Source organism: Ranitomeya variabilis, chromosome 2 (genome assembly GCF_051348905.1).
Source record: "Ranitomeya variabilis isolate aRanVar5 chromosome 2, aRanVar5.hap1, whole genome shotgun sequence".
Classification (NCBI taxonomy): Eukaryota; Metazoa; Chordata; class Amphibia; order Anura; family Dendrobatidae; genus Ranitomeya; species Ranitomeya variabilis.
Window position 1 is genome coordinate 1,078,358,425 of NC_135233.1, and position 18,836 is coordinate 1,078,377,260.

General features: G+C 44.7%; 1 protein-coding gene across 1 annotated transcript in view; it reads left to right on the top strand.

Moving 5' to 3' along the window:
* The window catches only part of LOC143808708 (cytochrome P450 2K1-like), a 70,598-nt gene extending 52,003 nt beyond the window's left edge, over window positions 1-18,595 (top strand). Inside the window, exons 7-10 of the mRNA XM_077291639.1 lie at window positions 6,453-6,594; window positions 8,681-8,865; window positions 11,074-11,215; window positions 18,316-18,595. Of these exons, the coding sequence (XP_077147754.1) occupies window positions 6,453-6,594; window positions 8,681-8,865; window positions 11,074-11,215; window positions 18,316-18,491 (645 nt within the window). The 3' untranslated portion in view covers window positions 18,492-18,595. The remainder of the gene's footprint in view (window positions 1-6,452; window positions 6,595-8,680; window positions 8,866-11,073; window positions 11,216-18,315) is intronic.
* Window positions 18,596-18,836: the final 241 nt, after the last annotated feature.

Here is an 18,836-nt window from a genome sequence, read left to right on the forward strand (position 1 = left end):
CGGTCACGGACCGCCCCCGGCACAGTAACCCCCAGCACACCATGATCAAACATGATTGCGGTGTGCCGGCGGTACAGGGAAGCATCGCGCAGGGAGGGGGCTCACTGCGTGCTTCCCTGAGACCCCCGGAGCAACGCAATGTAATCGCGTTGCTGCGAGGGTCTCTTACTTCCTATCCCTGCAGGCCCCTGATCCAAAATGGCCACGGGGCTGCACCCGGGTCCTGCAGGGATTACTTCTGGGTGCCGTGCAGGCGCTGGTAAGCCTGCACGGCTGTATGTCAGATCGGTGATCTGACAGAGTGCTGTGCACACTGTCAGATCACCGATCTGTGATGTCCCCCCCTGGGACAAAGTAAAAAAGTTTAAAAAAAATTCCCACATGTGTAAAAAAAAAAAAAAAGAAAAAAAAAATTCCTAAATAAAGAAAAAAAAATATTATTCCCATAAATACATTTCTATATCTAAATAAAAAAAATCAAACAATAAAAGTACACATATTTAGTATCGCCGTGTCCATAACAACCCCACCTATAAAACTATATCACTAGTTAACCCCTTCAGTGAACACCGTAAAAAAAAAAAAAGAGGCAAAAAACAATGCTTTATTCTCATACCGCCAAACAAAAAGTGGAATAACACGCGATCAAAAAGACGAATATAAATAACCATGGTACCGCTGCAAACATCATCTTTTCCCGCAAAAAACGAGCCACCATACAGCATCATCAGCAAAAAAATAAAAAGTTATAGTCCTCAGAATAAAGCGATGCCAAAATAATTATTTTTTCTATAAAATAGTTTTTATCGTATAAAAGCACCAAAACATAAAAAAATGATATAAATGAGGTATCGCTGTAATTGTACTGACCCGAAGAATAAAACTGCTTTATCAATTTTACCAAACGCGGAACGGTATAAAAGCCTCTTCCAAAAGAAATTCATGAATAGCTGGTTTTTGGTCATTCTGCATCACAAAAATCGGAATAAAAAGCGATCAAAAAATCTCCCGTGCTCGAGCATGTTACCAATAAAAACATCAACTCGTCCCGCAAAAACAAGACCTCACATGACTCTGTAGACTCAAATATGGAAAAATTATGGCTCTCAAAATGTGGTAACGCAAAAAATATTTTTTGCAATAAAAAGCGTCTTTCAGTGTGTGACGGCTGCCAATCTTAAAAATCCGCTAAAAAACCCGCTATAAAAGTAATTCAAACGCCCCTTCATCACCCGCTTAATTAGGGAAAAATTCAAAAATTTAAAAAATGTATTTATTTCCATTTTCCCATTAGGGTTAGGGCTAGGGTTAGGGCTAGGGTTAGGGTTAGGGCTAGGGTTAGGGTTATGGTTAGGGCTAGGGTTAGGGCTAGGCTTAGGGCTAGGGCTAGGGTTAGGGCTAGGGTTAAGGCTAGGGCTAGGGTTAGGGTTTGGGCTCGGGTTAGGGCTAGGGTTAGGGCTAGGTTTAGGGCTAGGGTTAGAGTTGGGGCTAAGGTTGGGGCTAGGGTTAAGGCTACAGTTAGGGTTGGGGCTATAGTTAGGGTTAGGGTTTGGATTACATTTACGGTTGGGAATAGGGTTGGGATTAGGATTAGGGGTGTGTTTGGATTAGGGTTTCAGTTATAATTGGGGGGTTTCCACTGTTTAGGCACATCAGGGGCTCTCTAAACGCGACATGGCGTCCGATCTCAATTTCAGCCAATTCTGCGTTGAAAAAGTAAAACAGTGCTCCTTCCCTTCCGAGCGCTCCCGTGCGCCCAAACAGGGGTTTACCCCAACATATGGGGTATCAGCGTACTCGGAACACATTGGAGAACAACTTTTGGGGTCCAATTTCTCCTGTTACCCTCTGGAAAATACAAAACTGGGGCTAAAAAATAATTTTTGTGGAAAAAAAAAATTATTTGCACGGCTCTGCTTTATAAACTGTAGTGAAACACTTGGGGGTTCAAAGCTCTCACAACACATCTAGATGAGTTCCTTAGGGGGTCTACTCTCCAAAATGGTGTCAATTGTGGGGGTTGCTACTGTTTAGGCACATTAAGGCCTCTGCAAACGCAATGTGATGCCTGCAGACCATTCCATCTAAGTCTGCATTCCAAATGCGCTCCATCCCTTCCGAGCCCTCCCATGCACCCAAACAGTGGTTCCCCCCACATATGGGGTATCAGCATACTCAGGACAAATTGGACAACAACTTTTGGGGTCCAATTTCTCGTTACCCTCGGGAAAATACAAAACTGGGGGCTAAAAAAAAATTTTTGTGGGAAAAAATTTTTGTTTTATTTTTACGGCTCTGCATTATAAACTTCTGTGAAGCACTTGGTGGGTCAAAGTACTCACTACACCTCTAGATAATGGTGTCATTTGTGGGGGGTTTCAATGTTTAGGCACATAAGGGGCTCTCCAAACGCAACATGGCGTCCCATCTCAATTCCAGTCAATTTTGCACTGAAAAGTCAAATGGCGCTCCTTCGCTTCCGAGCTCTGTCATGCGCCCAAACAGTGGTTTACCCCCACATATGGGGTATCGGCGTACTCAGGACAAATTGTACAACAACTTTTGCGGTCCATTTTCTCCTGCGACCCTTGGTAAAATAAAACAAATTGGAGCTGAAGTAAATTTTGTGTGAAAAAAAGTTAAATGTTCATTTTTATTTAAACGTTCCAAAAATTCCTGTGAAACACCTGAAGGGTTAATAAACTTCTTGAATGTGGTTTTGAGCACCTTGAAAGGTGCAGTTTTTAGGATGGTGTCACACTTGGGTATTTTCTATCATATAGACCCCTCAAAATGACTTCAAATGAGATGTGGTCCCTAAAAAAAATGGTGTTGTAAAAATGAGAAATTGCTGGTCAACTTTTAACCCTTATAACTCCCTAACAAAAAAAAAATTTGGTTCCAAAATTGTGCTGATGTAAAGTAGACATGTGGGAAATGTTACTTGTTAAGTATTTTGTGTGACATATCACTGTGATTTAATTGCATAAAAATTCAAAGTTGGAAAATTGCGAAATTTTCAAAATTTTCGACAAATTTCCGTTTTTTTCACAAATAAGCGCAGGTAATATCAAAGAATTTTTACCACTATCATGAAGGACAATATGTCACGAGAAAACAATGTCAGAATCACCTGGATCCGTTGAAGCGTTCCAGAGTTATAACCTCATAAAGGGACAGTGGTCAGAATTGTAAAAATTGGCCTGGTCATTAACGTGCAAACCACCCTTGGGGGTGAAGGGGTTAAAAGCCATTATAAACCAGCAAACAGATATTTGAAGCTGCTGGTGACTCTGGAGTCCCTTGAACCTCAAGGTGTAGGATCCTTCAAAGGCTTGATGTGGTGCATAAACCTAATATTCAGCCACCCCTAAATAGTGTTCACGAGCAGAAACGGTTGGAGTGGGCCCAGACATACATGAAGACTAATTTTCAAACAGTCTTGTTTACTGATGAGTGTCGAGCAACCCTGGATGCTCCAGATGGATGGAGTAGTGGATGGTTGGTGGATGGCCACCATGTCCCAACAAGGCTGCAACATCAGCAAGGAGGTGGAGGAGTCATGTTTTGGGCCGGAATCATGGGGGAACAGCTGGTAGGGCCCTTGAAGGTTCCTGAAGGTGTAGAAATGATCTCTGCAAAGTATATAGAGTTTCTGACTGACAACTTTCTTCCATGGTATGAAAAGGAGAAACATGCCTTCAGGAGTAAAATCATCTTCATGCATGATAATGCACCATCTCATGCTGCAAAGAATACCTCTGACTCATTGGCCGCTATGGGCATATAAAAGGAGATAAACTCATGGTGTGGCCGCCATCTTCCCCTGACTTCAACCCTATAGAGAACCTTTGGAGTATCATCAAGCAAAAGATCTATGAGGGTGGGAGGCAGCTCACATCAAAACAGCAGCTCTGAGAGGCTATTTTGACTTCATGCAAAGAAATACTAGCAGAAACTCTCCAAAAACTCACAAGTTCAATGGATGCAAGAATTGTGAAGGTGATATCAAAGAAGGGTTCCTATGTTACCTTGTAACTTGGCCTGTTTTGAAGAATTTTGTCCGCCATTCATCTTTATCAGCAGCGCAGATTTGGACACATACACCCAGTTTCACCAGCATGTAGCAGCCATTTTGAAAACGTGAAGAAGGGTGAAGAGGTCTTTTATCTGTGTCCACTCCGCAAGTTTGAATTGCACCATGTCCATATTACATTGTGCCAGGCTATGCAAAATGTATGCACCAGTTATCAGTGCTGCTGCCATAGTCGCTGCAAGATGTGAAGAGTTGAATTCCACGGTGTGGTCACATCGCATATCAACCAAGCCATTGTGTGGGGTTGCCCCTGCATAGGGCTGTCACCAGGTTCGCTCCAGGTTGAGTGTAGACAGCCATTGTTGAAACTCGTCATGGATAGCTGTCCACAACTGTTGATCTGTATGACTGCAATCTCCAAGGCATATTAATTATAAACACTGCCTGATTGCAGTGAGCCCTGGATGCACAGAACAGAAATGGGGGGAATTCTCTCTGCGGTGTTGGAATGTGTGTTTCGTTAAGGCAGAGTTTGAGGGCTCAGGTGGAGGCCCTAAAAGCGGTGGAGGAGGGAGAATCCCTTCGAAGAAGTATTAGATACAGAAGTTTGTTCCGCAAGCCCAGGGGATTCCAAGACTTGATGTCTAGTGACACATTGCTGTCTAGTGCTTTAGTTGTCCTTCGGCATTACAGACTTGGCCCTTTGTTGGATCTCCTTGTACCTAACAGACAGGACATTCAGGTTCTCCCACTCACACACCACCTCCTCATCTCTCTCCCTATGTGGCGGTGTCTCCAAAGGTACAGTTGTAGACCCGACACTATGCTTAGGGTGCGCACTTCCTCCCTCTTAAAGGGACCATCCACATCGACCTATGGTGTTCCAAGCCAATAGCTGGGAGACACCTTTTATTAGGCTCCTTTTCCAATATGGAGTTGCCTAAGCTAGTTGTTAGTTTGCCTTTCCCTTGCTAGTTGTCAGGTCCGCCCGTCTACTTGTCTAAGCTGTACCCGTCTGCTTGAACCTGTCTTTGCTCTTCTGTCCATCAGCAGGTCCAGATCGCACCTGCCAGTGCTTTTCTGTACGTCAGCTGGTCCCATCTGCACCCTTGGTTCCAGTGTCCCTACAGTGACTGCCTGCATTCTTCATCCCTCCTTCGGGCTGTAGCAGCCTATCCTCTCTAGGGGATCAGATGCCACCTAGTTACGCCAAACCATGCTTTCCAAGGGATACAGCACAGTGGTTCCACCACCTTGCCTGTTACAGTCTCTATCTGCTGGGTTGGCTGTAGCAGAAAAGGTGTCTATCCCCATAATACTCTGTTGCAATTGATGCAATTTTGTTGGTGTCTACCAATAATTTTTGTAAATGTCTTAACTCTTGGTTGGGTCTCCTTCATGCGTGTTGCCTGTAGCAGTAGGATTCCGAGACAGGCAGGCCTCCACTTCCTTTGAGTCAATTACCCATGTCACTATCCTGAGCATCAAATCAGGTTGAGCTTTTGCATGTAGTATCAGGGCTCCAAGCACAGCAGGCCTACACTGATCCCTCACCCACCTGGTCTTACTGTGATGTTCATTTCAAAGCTGTAAATGCTGGCCCTCACCCAGATACCTCATGCCTGGCTTGTTGCTGCCATGCCATGCTACAATTTGTACTGTCGGTGAATTGAGGCCACTTACCTGGTGTCTGTCCTTCATTTCATGTGTTTTGGCAGCTTTTGGGTCCCTTTGCAGGTTTGTTTATGCATTTGTTTTTGCCACCCATTTACTTTAATGGTGTTCGGTTATGTTTGGCAAATATTTGACGAATAAATTGGCGAATATTGCAAATTTGACAATCGTAATCCGAACTGAACATTGAAATATTCGCTCATCTCTACTAGTGAATACCAGTTCAGGAAACACGCCTTCTAAGGAAGTTTTTACAGGAGGTTTTCATTTCCTGAAGCAGTTTTAAAAAGTTTTTTGCAGACTTCTGAAAAATATTTTTTTCCTGAAGTTTTTTCTGATGCCTTGTGATTGGACAGTTCTGAGTTTACCATGGATTCAATCTGGAGCTTCTGCAAAGAATTGTCATGCACTTTCTCCCCCCCCCCCAAGCAATTTTCATAAGCTAAAGAGGGAAAAAAATAGTTTCAAAACTGCTCATAAGAGCAGAAAAATGGATTAACATTGAAATGAAGAGTAGTCGTCTTTCAAGTGCTTTTCAAGGTATTTGTATAGTGGTCTTTGGAGAACATCTGTGCAAAATATCTTGGTTTGCACATAGTCATAGACTTATCTCTTTGGTTTAGCTATCACCAATCATATTAAGGCATACAGGTTCTATCTACATCCAGGTCAAGACCTACTTTATTTATGTCATCTGTACTAAGGTACAGTAATAACAGTATGACGTGAACATCATTTACAGGGAAAGCCAGAATCAACCCAGTATTACCACAACGAGAACCTGATTGCTCTGGTGGCCGATCTGTTTATTGCTGGAATGGAAACCACATCAACCACATTGAGATGGGGTATTCTGCTCATGATGAAATATCCAGAAGTTCAAGGTAAGATGAAAGGCTATACCAGTCATCAAATAAAGGGTTTATTGCATAACTTTTCCAGAGTGTTGAAACTCAAGATTAGTGTTGAGCATTCCGATGCTGCAAGTATCGGGTATCGGCCGATACTTGCTGTATCGGAATTCCGATACCGGGATTCCGATACTCTTGTGGTATCGGGTATCAGGTATCGGAACAACATTAATGTTAAAATGTGTAAAATAGAGAATTAAAATAAAAAATATCGCTATACTCACCTGTCCGACGCAGCCGGGACCTCAGCGCAGGAACCGGCAGCGTTGTTTGTTTAAAATTCCCGCTTTTACATGGTTACGCGAAGTCCCGGCTTGTGATTGGTCAGGGCGGCCATGTTGCCGGGCCGCGGACCAATCACAGCAAGCCGTGACGAAAATACGTCACGGCTTGCTGTGATTGGTCCGCGGCCCGGCAACATGGCCGCCATTAACCAATCACAAGCCGTGACGTCACGGGAGGCTGGAAACGCGCTCATTTTAAAAAGGGCGCGTGTCCAGCCTCCCGTGACGTCACGGCTTGTGATTGGTTGCGTCGCGGTCAACCAATCACAAGCCGGGAGGCTGGACACGCGCCCATTTCAAAATGAGCGCGTCCAGCCTCCCGGCTTGTGATTGGTTGATCGCGGCGCAACCAATCACAAGCCGTGACGTCACGGGAGGCTGGACACGCGCCCATTTCAAAATGAGCGCGTCCAGCCTCCCGGCTTGTGATTGGTTGATCGCGGCGCAACCAATCACAAGCCGTGACGTCACGGGAGGCTGGACACGCGCCCATTTTAAAATGAGCGCGTGTCCAGCCTCCCGTGACGTCCCGGCTTGTGATTGGTCAGGGCGGCCATATTGCCGGGACGCGGACCAATCACAGCAAGCCGTGACGTAATTTCGTCACGGCTTGCTGTGATTGGTCCGCGTCCCGGCAACAAGGCCGACCTGACCAATCACAAGCCGGGAATTCACGTAACCAAGTAATAGCGCGATTTTTAAACAAACAACGCTGCCGGTTCCCTCGCTGAAGTCCCGGCTGCGTCGGAGAGGTGAGTATAGCGATATTTTTTATTTTAATTCTTTCTTTTACACATTTATATGGTTCCCAGGGCCTGAAGGAGAGTTTCCTCTCCTTCAGACCCTGGGAACCATCAGGAATACCGTCCGATACATGAGTCCCATTGACTTGTATTGGTATCGGGTATCGGATTGGATTCCGATACTGTGACGGTATCGGCCGATACTTTCCGATACCGATACTTTCAAGTATCGGACGGTATCGCTCAACACTACTCAAGATCTGATTTAGAATCATTAGTAATCTCTCTTTTTTAATGTGTTTGGAATCCTGTATTTTATACAAAACTGTTAAATACATTTGTCAAGTAGCTAAAGTGGTCTTTTTAGTGTTTGACTGGGTTTAGTGAAGAGCAAGTTTCCAGAAAATTAATTTGGTCAGATTCACAGGAATTCAACAGGCAAGTTTAATTTTTTAAATTGCCAATAGGAGTGGAAGGGGTTACAAAAAAAAAATTACACTCAACGTTCGTCACCTGTTCTGAGGCATTTGCCAGCATAGCTCCAGTCCTCTGCTTTTGTCTTCTTTTCTACCATCACTCCTTTGAGATTAGATAATAACATGAACTTGTAAGGCCAGTCACAAAAGTGACGTAAGAACAGAAGACCAGTGAGGAGGACCGAAGGTGCCTGGGTGGATGAGGTGGCAGAACTGTCCAGGAAAGTTGAGAATAACATTTTTTTTCATTTTAATTTTACCTTTGAATTGTGTAAATTGAATCTAAAAAATATACATTCTGTCAAACCTTAATTTTAAGAGAAATTCATAACGAATTTGATAAATTGTGAATTGATATGCTCATGACTACTGTGGTTTCTTGAACCTATCAGAGAAAATTATTCTGAAGTCCACCATCCACTTGTACAGAACATATGATAATGCTACCATAGTACATACATGAGCTTAAGTCCAGGAGGATCTAGTGGTTTCCTTCAGTTTGTTTATGTAGGAAGTCCATCCCATGTACACAGAACCTTTTTTTTTTCTCAAACAGAAAAAGTCCAAAAAGAAATTGAGCGAGTGATCGGATCGGCTCAACCTCATGTAGAACATAGGAAACAAATGCCATATACGGATGCCGTCATTCATGAAATTCAGAGGTTTGGTGATATTTTGCCGCGTAATGTCCCTCATGTGGCTTCTGAAGATGTCAGATTTAGAGGGTATTTTATACCAAAGGTGAGGATTAGATAAACTAATGTTTTTATTGTGTTCATCAATATGCCATGTTTGTTAGTTTTGCTTTTTAAAGGCTCTGTTCACATATGATTTCATAGTCACTGCTATAGTTTCTGGCAAGCATTGTGCATCATATAGTATAGTGTTATTCCTGCCATCACAATGATTTTACCTAAAGTGGCATCATTGAGGTCAATGGATGGGGTCTCCAGATTAGTATTTGGACCCATCTAACTGATATCCCAAATCCCTGCTGGTCTCCTGAGCAAGATTGAGGGTATGTGCACACGACAGGATTTCTTGCAGAAATTTCCTGAAGAAAACCGGAAATTTTCTGCAAGAAATCCGCATTTTTCTGCTTTTTTTTCCGTTTTTTTCCGTTTTTTTAGCATTTTGCAAGCGTAATTAGCTTGCAGAATGCTAAAGTTTTCCAAGCGATCTGTAGCATCGCTTGGAAAACTGACTGACAGGTTGGTCACACTTGTCAAACATACTGTTTGACAAGTGTGACCAACTTTTTACTATAGATGCAGCCTATGCAGCATCAATAGTAAAAGATAGAATGTTTAAAAATGATAAAAAAAATAAAAAAATGGTTATACTCACCTGCAGACAACCGATCTCCTCAGCGGCGTCCATTCCTATAGATGGTGTGGTTCAGGACCTTCGATGACGTCGTGGTCATGTGAGCGGTCACGCGACCAATCACAAGACAGCGAAGTCATCGCAGGTCCTTCACCACACCATCTATAGGAACGGAAGCGGCAGCATACAGCGGTGAGAGGCGAGAACAATCCGTGAGCCATCGAAGGTGAGTATATGACTATTTTTTATTTTAATTCTTTTTTTTTTTTACCAATTATATGGTGCCCAGTCCGTGGAGGCGAGTCTCCTCTCCTCCACCCTGGGTACCAACCGCACATGATCTGCTTGCTTCCCGCATGGTGTGCACAGCCTCGTGCGGAAAGTAAGCAGATCAATGCACTCCTAGGTGTGCGGAATCCCCGCAATTCCGCAAATTTAATGAACGTGTTGCTTTTTTTTCCGCGATGCGATTTTTTCACGGAAAAAAATGCAGCATGTGCACAAAATATGCGGAATACACTGAAAATAATGGGAGGCATATGTAATCGTTTTTTTCGCGTTTTTATCACGTTTTCAGGGTATGTGCACACGTCAGGATTTCTTGCAGAAATTTCCTGAAGAAAACCGGAAATTTTCTGCAAGAAATCCGTATTTTTTTTTGCGGTTTTTTCCTGTTTTTTCACTTTTTTTATCATTTTGCAACCATAATTAGCTTGCAGAATGCTAAAGTTTTCCAAGCGATCTGTAGCATCACTTGGAAAACTGACTGACAGGTTGGTCACACTTGTCAAACATAGTGTTTGACAAGTGTGACCAACTTTTTACTATAGATGCAGCTTATGCAGCATCAATAGTAAAAGATAGAATGTTTAAAAATAATTAAAAAAAATTAAAAAATGGTTATACTCACCTGCAGACAGCCGATCTCCTCAGCGGCGTCCGTTCCTATAGATGGTGTGGTTCAGGACCTTCGATGACGTCGTGGTCACGTGAGCGGTCACACGACCAATCACAAGACAGCGACATCATCGCAGGTCCTTCACCACACCATCTATAGGAATGGAAGCGGCAGCATGCAGCGGTGAGAGGCGGGAACACTCCGGGGGCCATCGAAGGTGAGTATATGACTATTTTTTATTTTAATTCTTTTTTTAACCAATTATATGGTGCCCAGTCCGTGGAGGAGAGTCTCCTCTCCTCCACCCTGGGTACCAACCGCACATGATCTGATTGCTTCCCGCATGGTGTGCACAGCCTCGTGCGGAAAGTAAGCAGATCAATGCACTCCTAGGTGTGCGGAATCCCTGCAATTCCGCAATTTTAATGACCATGTTGCTTTTTTTTCCGAGATGCGATTTTTTTCGCGGAAAAAAAAGCAGCATGTGCACAAAATATGCGGAACACACTGAAAATAATGGGAGGCATATGTAAGCGTTTTTTTCGCGTTTTTTTCACGTTTTTATCACGTTTTTATAGTGACAAAACGTGAAAAAAACGTGAAAAATACTGAACGTGTGCACATGGCCTTAGATTTCCTTGATGCTATATTTGTTTTTAAAGACCTTGTAATGGTGAAGTTGTAAATCCTTTTTCTGTGATACAATGTATGACTTTTCCCCACAGGGCACTATTGTTATCCCATTACTGCATTCAGTACTGAGAGATAAAACTTGTTTTGAGAAAGCTGATGAATTTTATCCAGAACACTTTCTTGACTCCAGTGGAAACTTCTTGAAGAACGAGGCCTTCATACCATTCTCGCTAGGTAATAACAATCCGAGATCTGGATGATAAATACATTGAAATTAATTTAGGGAATTTTTGTGCGTGAAGCTGCAATTGATGCGAGACAGTCACTAGACAAATGTCGTGGACTTTTCCACCAGATAATAATAGAGTGCAGCCTCTGCTCCCTGAGACTGCATGCTGAGCTTTATCTGTGTGTAAGGTCCTTTTCCACAGATGTAATGACACCAAAGATGTCACTGGCGCTTCCTAGATGGCGCTGTCAGGGGGCGCATGAATGACCGCAGGAAATGCAGGAACAAGGCACACAGTGCACAATGACCTGAAACTAATGCAGCAAGCGCAGGACCTGGCACTAAGCAGTCAGCTAAGGAGTACAGGGAAGAAAACTGGGCACGCAGAGTGCAGGGCACAGACAGAAAACGTGGTCAAAGAAAGCCGAGGGTCAAAAATCTGGAGAGAGTAGTACCTAGGGATAAGACAAAGAGTAAATGGAGACAAGCCAAAGGGTCAGATAACCAGGAGGGACAGGGCAGTACAAAGCAGGATACAGAGGTAAAAGTTAGGGGACAAACCGGGTCATACACGCAAAGCTCTAAAGCACAGAGGCACAACGTTTACGGACGAGTAACCTGGGTCAGCAAACACAAATCGAGTATACAGAAATATCACCGACACCAAATCCAGGAACTGCCAACATTAAATAGCCGCCCCAGAACCAAAGAGAGGCGGACCAAAATTAACCCTGACCTGACCAGGATGGAGCCGGAACCATCCTGTCCAGAGTCATGACAACAGATTTATCAGCAAAAATTACGGTACTTACTTGACATCTTATGGCCTTTTTCATGCAGTCTAAATATCATCATTTTCAGCAGCACATTTTCCCATTTAAAGAGGGGATGTGCTGCCAAAAAAAGTGAAGATTATTAAGTATGAGTAACTGGCACTATGGTTTGTTTAGTTCTCATAGATAATTTATTGGTCTGAGGGCCTCTAGTGAGGGCTAGTTGATTTTTTTCATTATGTCCATGTAAACTGGCCTTAACAATACTGCTGCAACTAGGTCTCAAGCAGTACAATAACTCTGCAATTAACTTGCATACTCGCTAAGGATATTAATGACTCTGCTCTTCTTGTTCCATTACACACGTCAGTTAATTTGAAATGAATTTGGGCTACAGAGTTCCAGAGTAGGGGGATGCAGGGGAGAAATCTTGTATGTGATTGTGGGGAGAGGAGAAAAGAGGAGAGTAGAGAAGGAGAACTTGGGAGGATCGGAGGATGCGTGCAGATAAGTAATGGGAGACTAAGTCACAGATGTATGGAGGACACAGGTTGTGGATGGCTTTGTATGCCATGGTTAGGGTTTTGACATTTGTTGCAGATAAGTTTTGTGTAACTGCATATAACTCTCTATTGATGCTTGTATTAGAAGATAATCCTCTGCCATATGAATCAATACAATGGTGTTTGCAGTTCCACATCACTATTCTCTCAGCATTAGCAAACAAATACAGCTAAACTAATCTCAGTCTCTTTATACAATCCTCTCTTACATGCAGTATATCTCGCCTCTAAAACACCTGTATACAGAGCACCATCTTGAAGTATATCTCTCCACCCAGTGCCTAAATACAGATTCCCATCCTGTATCTCTTCTTTCAGCCCTCTGTATGCAGAGCTCTATCCTGCAGTATATCTCTCCTCTCAGACCCCTATGTACAGAGCCTACACACTACTGCATGAGATCTCTGCACTGTAATGAAGAAGGCATCCCCCCTTTCCATGACCTTATCCCTCACAGTAAAAGATTTGATCTAGACAAATCGTGAAGCAGAGCTATGGTGACAGGAAGGCAGCTGAGAAAGACTGTACTTGTGCATGATCGACCAAGGCAACAATAAATACTGTGCATTAGTTCCAGTGGCAATTGCAGGGTAAAGAGGGCATGGGGGATCATACATAGGGGGTGATATATAGAAAGTGCAGATTTAAAAGTGGCTTATATTGGCAAAAATGAAAAAATATATGTGTCCATTATTTTAACCCTTTTAAAGAATCAGTTAGATTCTATGGAAATATAAAAACATGGGCTCAATGTAAAAATAATGTAAACATTCAAAAAATTATGTTAGATTTTGACTAAGCAACATAGTGTTCCTCCAGGGGGAGTATAACTGTTTCAAGTAGCAACTCTTACATATCCGAGTTCACAGTTTTTTATGTAATTCAGACTGTTGAGTTTATCTCAAGAGACTCATGCCTGGTCCACACATCGCAGTCCATACACGGACGGTTATTCCTTTTTTAACATGTGAAACCAACATAAGTCAGTGTCTACTGTGGTGCAGTGACCAATGTTACAGCCAGGGGGCGCTGTATGTGCACTTCAAGATGCACTTGGAGACATAATTGTGTTGAAACAGCAACTGGTCATGTGATTGATGGACGGTATGTATCGCAGAGGTGGGTGGCCCCGTGATGGAAGCCTGGGTATGTTTTGCTCAAGCAGATCTACTGCTGAGGCCTTTGTTTACATTGGGAAGGCTTCCAGGTGACTGGAGAGATGGGTGGGTTCAGTCACCTACAAACCCACCCAAAGAGGCGTGTTTCAACACCTAAGATGGTTTTATCTTGAAGGACCTGTGGTGATGTCACACTCACCTGACTAGCCATGTGACAGGTACCTGGGTGTGGCTACACCTACATAATGGAGGTGTGTTTGGCACATGGCTGAGAGAGTGTTTGGTTCCTGTAGGTCTGAGTGTGTAGACCTGAATAGTACCCGGACAGGCCATCTGTGTGATCCCGAGTAACCTGGGTGTTGGGAGGTCCTGGGAGGAGGACTGGATCCCTGAATAGCACGAGGTGAGGACAAGAATCCGCAGAGCCAGAAACAGGTCCCGTGTGGAACTGCATTGGAAAGCCTGCAGCACTGACAAGGAGTCAGCAGGTAATACCAGACTGTGCATTTGGCTCCAGAGCGAGCCTGAATATTGGACTCGACCAAGAGAGTATGGTCACTGTCCTGATGGAACAGAATCACACTGTGAACATTGTTACTTTTTTTTGTCTGATATGAAGATTGTTGTTTTGTGTTTTCTGCCACTGAGGTTTATGGAGCAATAAACCCAGTTGACTCTTTAGAAGAAAACATATTGCTGAGTGTTTTATCGCTGCCAAGCGAGTATTCCCCAACCTGCAAGTAAGTACAATCTTACATATGGTGCTCGAAGCGGGCAACGATCCAGCACGCACAGGTGGAGTTAATTGCTGTGGATCGGGGGGTCCACGAAGGTGACAAGCGTCATGCTGTGGATCGGCGGGTCCACGAAGGTGACAAGCGGCTTGCTGTGGATCGGCGGGTCCACGAAGTCTACGGTAGAGCCTTGTGGAGTGTAGCCGCGGTTGCAGCGGTGGCTTGTGGTCAGCGCCCGGAGGTGCCGGTTGTATGTGACTGCAGCAGGAGCTGCCGGAGTACCAGCAGCAGCTGGTGAAGGGACATATAAAGGAAGAAAAAAAATAATTAATTATTTTTTTTTCTCTCAAGTCGTGTAGACTCTTAAAGGGCCAGTACAAGCCCAGAGACATTAGGGTGTACTGGGCGAACTGGGGCCTGAGTGCCGTGGGGAAGTCCACGGGGTGTCCCTAAAAGGGGTGGTGTCCATAAAAGTGGGCGGTGACCCAAATGGGGATGATTGCCCAAAAGGGGGCGGAGTCCCGAAAAGGGGCGGTAACCCGAAGAGGGGTAGTAGCCCAAAAAGAGGTGGAATCTTTGGAAATAGAGGTTTCCCAAAAGGGGGCAGAGCGTCCCAAAGAGGTACCGCAGACAAATTGGGGCCCGGGGCCTGTAAGTTATGTGTGTCTGGTATGCTCTGTGAACTATCCACCTGGTGAAAATTTACGGGGGTGTATCCTGCGGATGCATGACATGGAAATGTATGGACTGGTTGATTCTGGGGGCCCGGTGACTCTACTGAGGGTTGCACCTGAGGGACTCGAAATACCCGGTAGGAAGATCAAGGTCACCTGCATCCATCGGCACACTAAGAGTTTTCCAGTAGTCAGGGTGGTCCTAGAGACGGCCAAGGACCATGCACTCCATGATGTGGCCATAGTCTCAACCTTACCCTGCCCAGTGATAATTGGTCGGGACTCTGAGTTGTTCAGAGACTTGTGGGAGAAGGGAGTGTCTGCCCAACTTACGGACATGTCACCTGATGTGTACCCCAAGAAGACTGTAAATGACGTGGTTAAAAAAAACCCTGAAGCTGACACCCGGTTAGGGAACAGCGGGAAGGTTCACCATATTGTGGGGGGTGAGACTGGCTCTGGGGGTGACTGTGACATGTCTTGGCCAGTAACGGGCGCTAGAGCGGAGTGTGACGCTGTGCTATCAGAGGTACTGACACAGAGAAATGACATCAGGGCTCCACAGGCTGAAGTCATGATAGCGGTGGCAGCCATTCCAGAAAATGTGACCTGTCTAGATGGGGACGGCTGGTTCCCGGATGACCGATCGGGTGGTGGTGACTCCCAGTCAGACGGCGACGAAAGTGGAAAAGAAGACAGTAAGACTGGCTCTCGAATAAATGGCAAAGCTTCCTCCCGTCGCCGGAGACGTAAAAGAGGGAAAGGGGCTGAACAAATTGCACCCTCCGAGAAGAGTGTTAAAGAGGAGACAGGGACAGGTGCCAACAAAGATAATGTCCCTGAGATAGAAGTTACAAACTCCGCGCAGCTGGATCAGGTGCATTACCTGGAGTCCGAGCTCTCAGCAGTCAAGGCTGAGTTAAGGCATCTGAAACAAGCCACTGAGCACAGAGTAGATGAACTGGAGAAGGAAGTCTCTGAGCTCAAACATCACCTGTCAACATGGCAAAGTGTGAACAAAGCCTTAAGGGAAGATGTGGATGTGCTCAGGGAAGCATTAAATGGTCTTCTGCAAGAGAAGGAGATGCTGGTCACAGACTCACAGCAGTGGTACCAGAGTGGTAACGAGGTGAAGTTGCCAGTGCCCGTCCTGGCCAGGGTTCTGGAAGACTGTAAAGCGGAGGAAGAATTGGCACTAAAAACAGAACAAGACAGTCACCCGGTCATGGCAGATGTCTTAATGGAAAAGTCCATGGCAAAAGGGGAGCCGTCTGTCCATGAAGAGAGTGAGACCCCGCTCTTCAAGACCGTAGTTGGTGTACCCAAAGAAGTGCAAGAAGCCTGTACTGGTGAAGGTGTGCATGAGGCCTTCAGAAAAGCAGTGGAAGCATGTAGTGTGCACTGGGCACCAGAGTCTAAACAGTTGGTGATACTGTCGACTATGGAAGTCACAGTGAAGCGGGTGGCTATCCTGAAGGATATGCACCTACAATGTCTCTGGACAAAACAGTTGATCTTGTCGAGAAATAAGGAAGCCGCTCGACGTTTGGAGCATGCCAGGAAAGCTCAAAGTCAGCTGGGCTTTGTGGAAGACATTGTTCAAGTACCCAGAAGTCTGGTGGGGAAAGTCATTGGAAGACTTGGAAAAGTGATGCAAGACCTGGTGAATAGATCCGGTGTGGTAAGACTGAGGATTCCGGATGATGGTGAAGTCCAGGTAAGTGGTGAAGATGACATGGTTCCATTTGTTGTAATTGGCTCAGTAGATAGCCTTAGGAACATTAGAGTGCTTCTTGAATACCGCGTGACGTATCTAAAGGAGATAGAGCAGCTAAGACTGGAACGTCGGAAGATTAATAAACTACTGCAGAATATAAGATGGCGACCACTTCCAACCCAGAGTATGGGGATACGAAAAGGCACCCTAAAGAGTAGAACAGTCCAAAGAAATGACTCTTCTGGTAACTCAGGGCTGAGTGACCGAGGTGGGAGACCTGGTAGTAGCGGAGGCTCAGACTCAGACCAGACAGTCAGCTCGACTGTAAGTGGGTTGACCAAAAAGGGTCTGCTGACACAAATGGATGGTGACTCAAGGGTTGAAGCCCAGGACCGACAACCTGACCGCTGGGGCTGGGGGAGGCCTATCAAAGGTGACGTGGGTTCCCGATATCGGAACCCTGGGTTTATGTCATGTGTCCACCCCAATAGGGTTGAACAAAGGAGGGAGGTATGTGGTGCAGTGACCAATGTTACAGCCAGGGGGCGCTGTATGTGCACTTCAAGATGCACTTGGAGACATAATTGTGTTGAAACAGCAACTGGTCATGTGATTGATGGACGGTATGTATCACAGAGGTGGGTGGCCCCGTGATGGAAGCCTGGGTATGTTTTGCTCAAGCAGATCTACTGCTGAGGCCTTTGTTTACATTGGGAAGGCTTCCAGGTGACTGGAGAGATGGGTGGGTTCAGTCACCTACAAACCCACCCAAAGAGGCGTGTTTCAACACCTAAGATGGTATATCTTGAAGGACCTGTGGTGATGTCACACTCACCTGACTAGCCATGTGACAGGTACCTGGGTGTGGCTACACCTACATAATGGAGGTGTGTTTGGCACATGGCTGAGAGAGTGTTTGGTTCCTGTAGGTCTGAGTGTGTAGACCTGAATAGTACCCGGACAGGCCATCTGTGTGATCCCGAGTAACCTGGGTGTTGGGAGGTCCTGGGAGGAGGACTGGATCCCTGAATAGCACGAGGTGAGGACAAGAATCCGCAGAGCCAGAAACAGGTCCCATGTGGAACTGCATTGGAAAGCCTGCAGCACTGACAAAGAGTCAGCAGGTAATACCAGACTGTGCATTTGGATCCAGAGCGAGCCTGAATATTGGACTCGACCAAGAGAGTATGGTCACTGTCCTGATGGAACAGAATCACACTGTGAACATTGTTACTTTTTTTTGTCTGATATGAAGATTGTTGTTTTGTGTTTTCTGCCACTGAGGTTTATGGAGCAATAAACCCAGTTGACTCTTTAGAAGAAAACATATTGCTGAGTGTTTTATCGCTGCCAAGCGAGTATTCCCCAACCCGCAAGTAAGTACAATCTTACACTACCTACTAGAATTCCACAAAAAGCATAATTTCTTTCCAATATCTAGATTTTGTGGCCTCCTAAAAATGTATTATTAATTTAAAAAACAATGTAACTCTCAATAAACATTTTTTTCTTTTATCTATTTCTAGGAAAGAGAAGTTGTGCTGGGGAAACATTGGCTAAAATGGAGCTCTTCCTGTTCTTCACAACATTATTACAAAACTTTATGTTCCAGGCCCCTCCTGGTGCAAAATTGGACCTCACACCTTGGCAGGGGACTACAAATGCTCCTCAATCACATGAAATTTGTGCCATACCTAGCTGATACATTTTCTTTAAAAAAAAAAAAAAAAAAACAGTCTGTCTCCATTATTTAAAAATTTTAAAAATCTGCCTCCGCTGCATCGAAGCCGGAGCAACCAACCTACACTGAGGATTTGTTGTCCTTGGGATAAGCCATCATTGTGGGAAGTTGGGGTCTGTCATCCAAGAAGTTCACATTTCAGTAGAATGTACCTAACGGTACCACAGCTTCGTTAGTCTTTATCTTGCCCCAAATCAGTACCTGCTGCTGAACTTTGGTACCAGTGGATGTCTTCGTACCAATTCCACCCTTGTTCTTGGATGAACACTAAAGAAGACAATGGAGCATAATTGACAATTTGCTCGG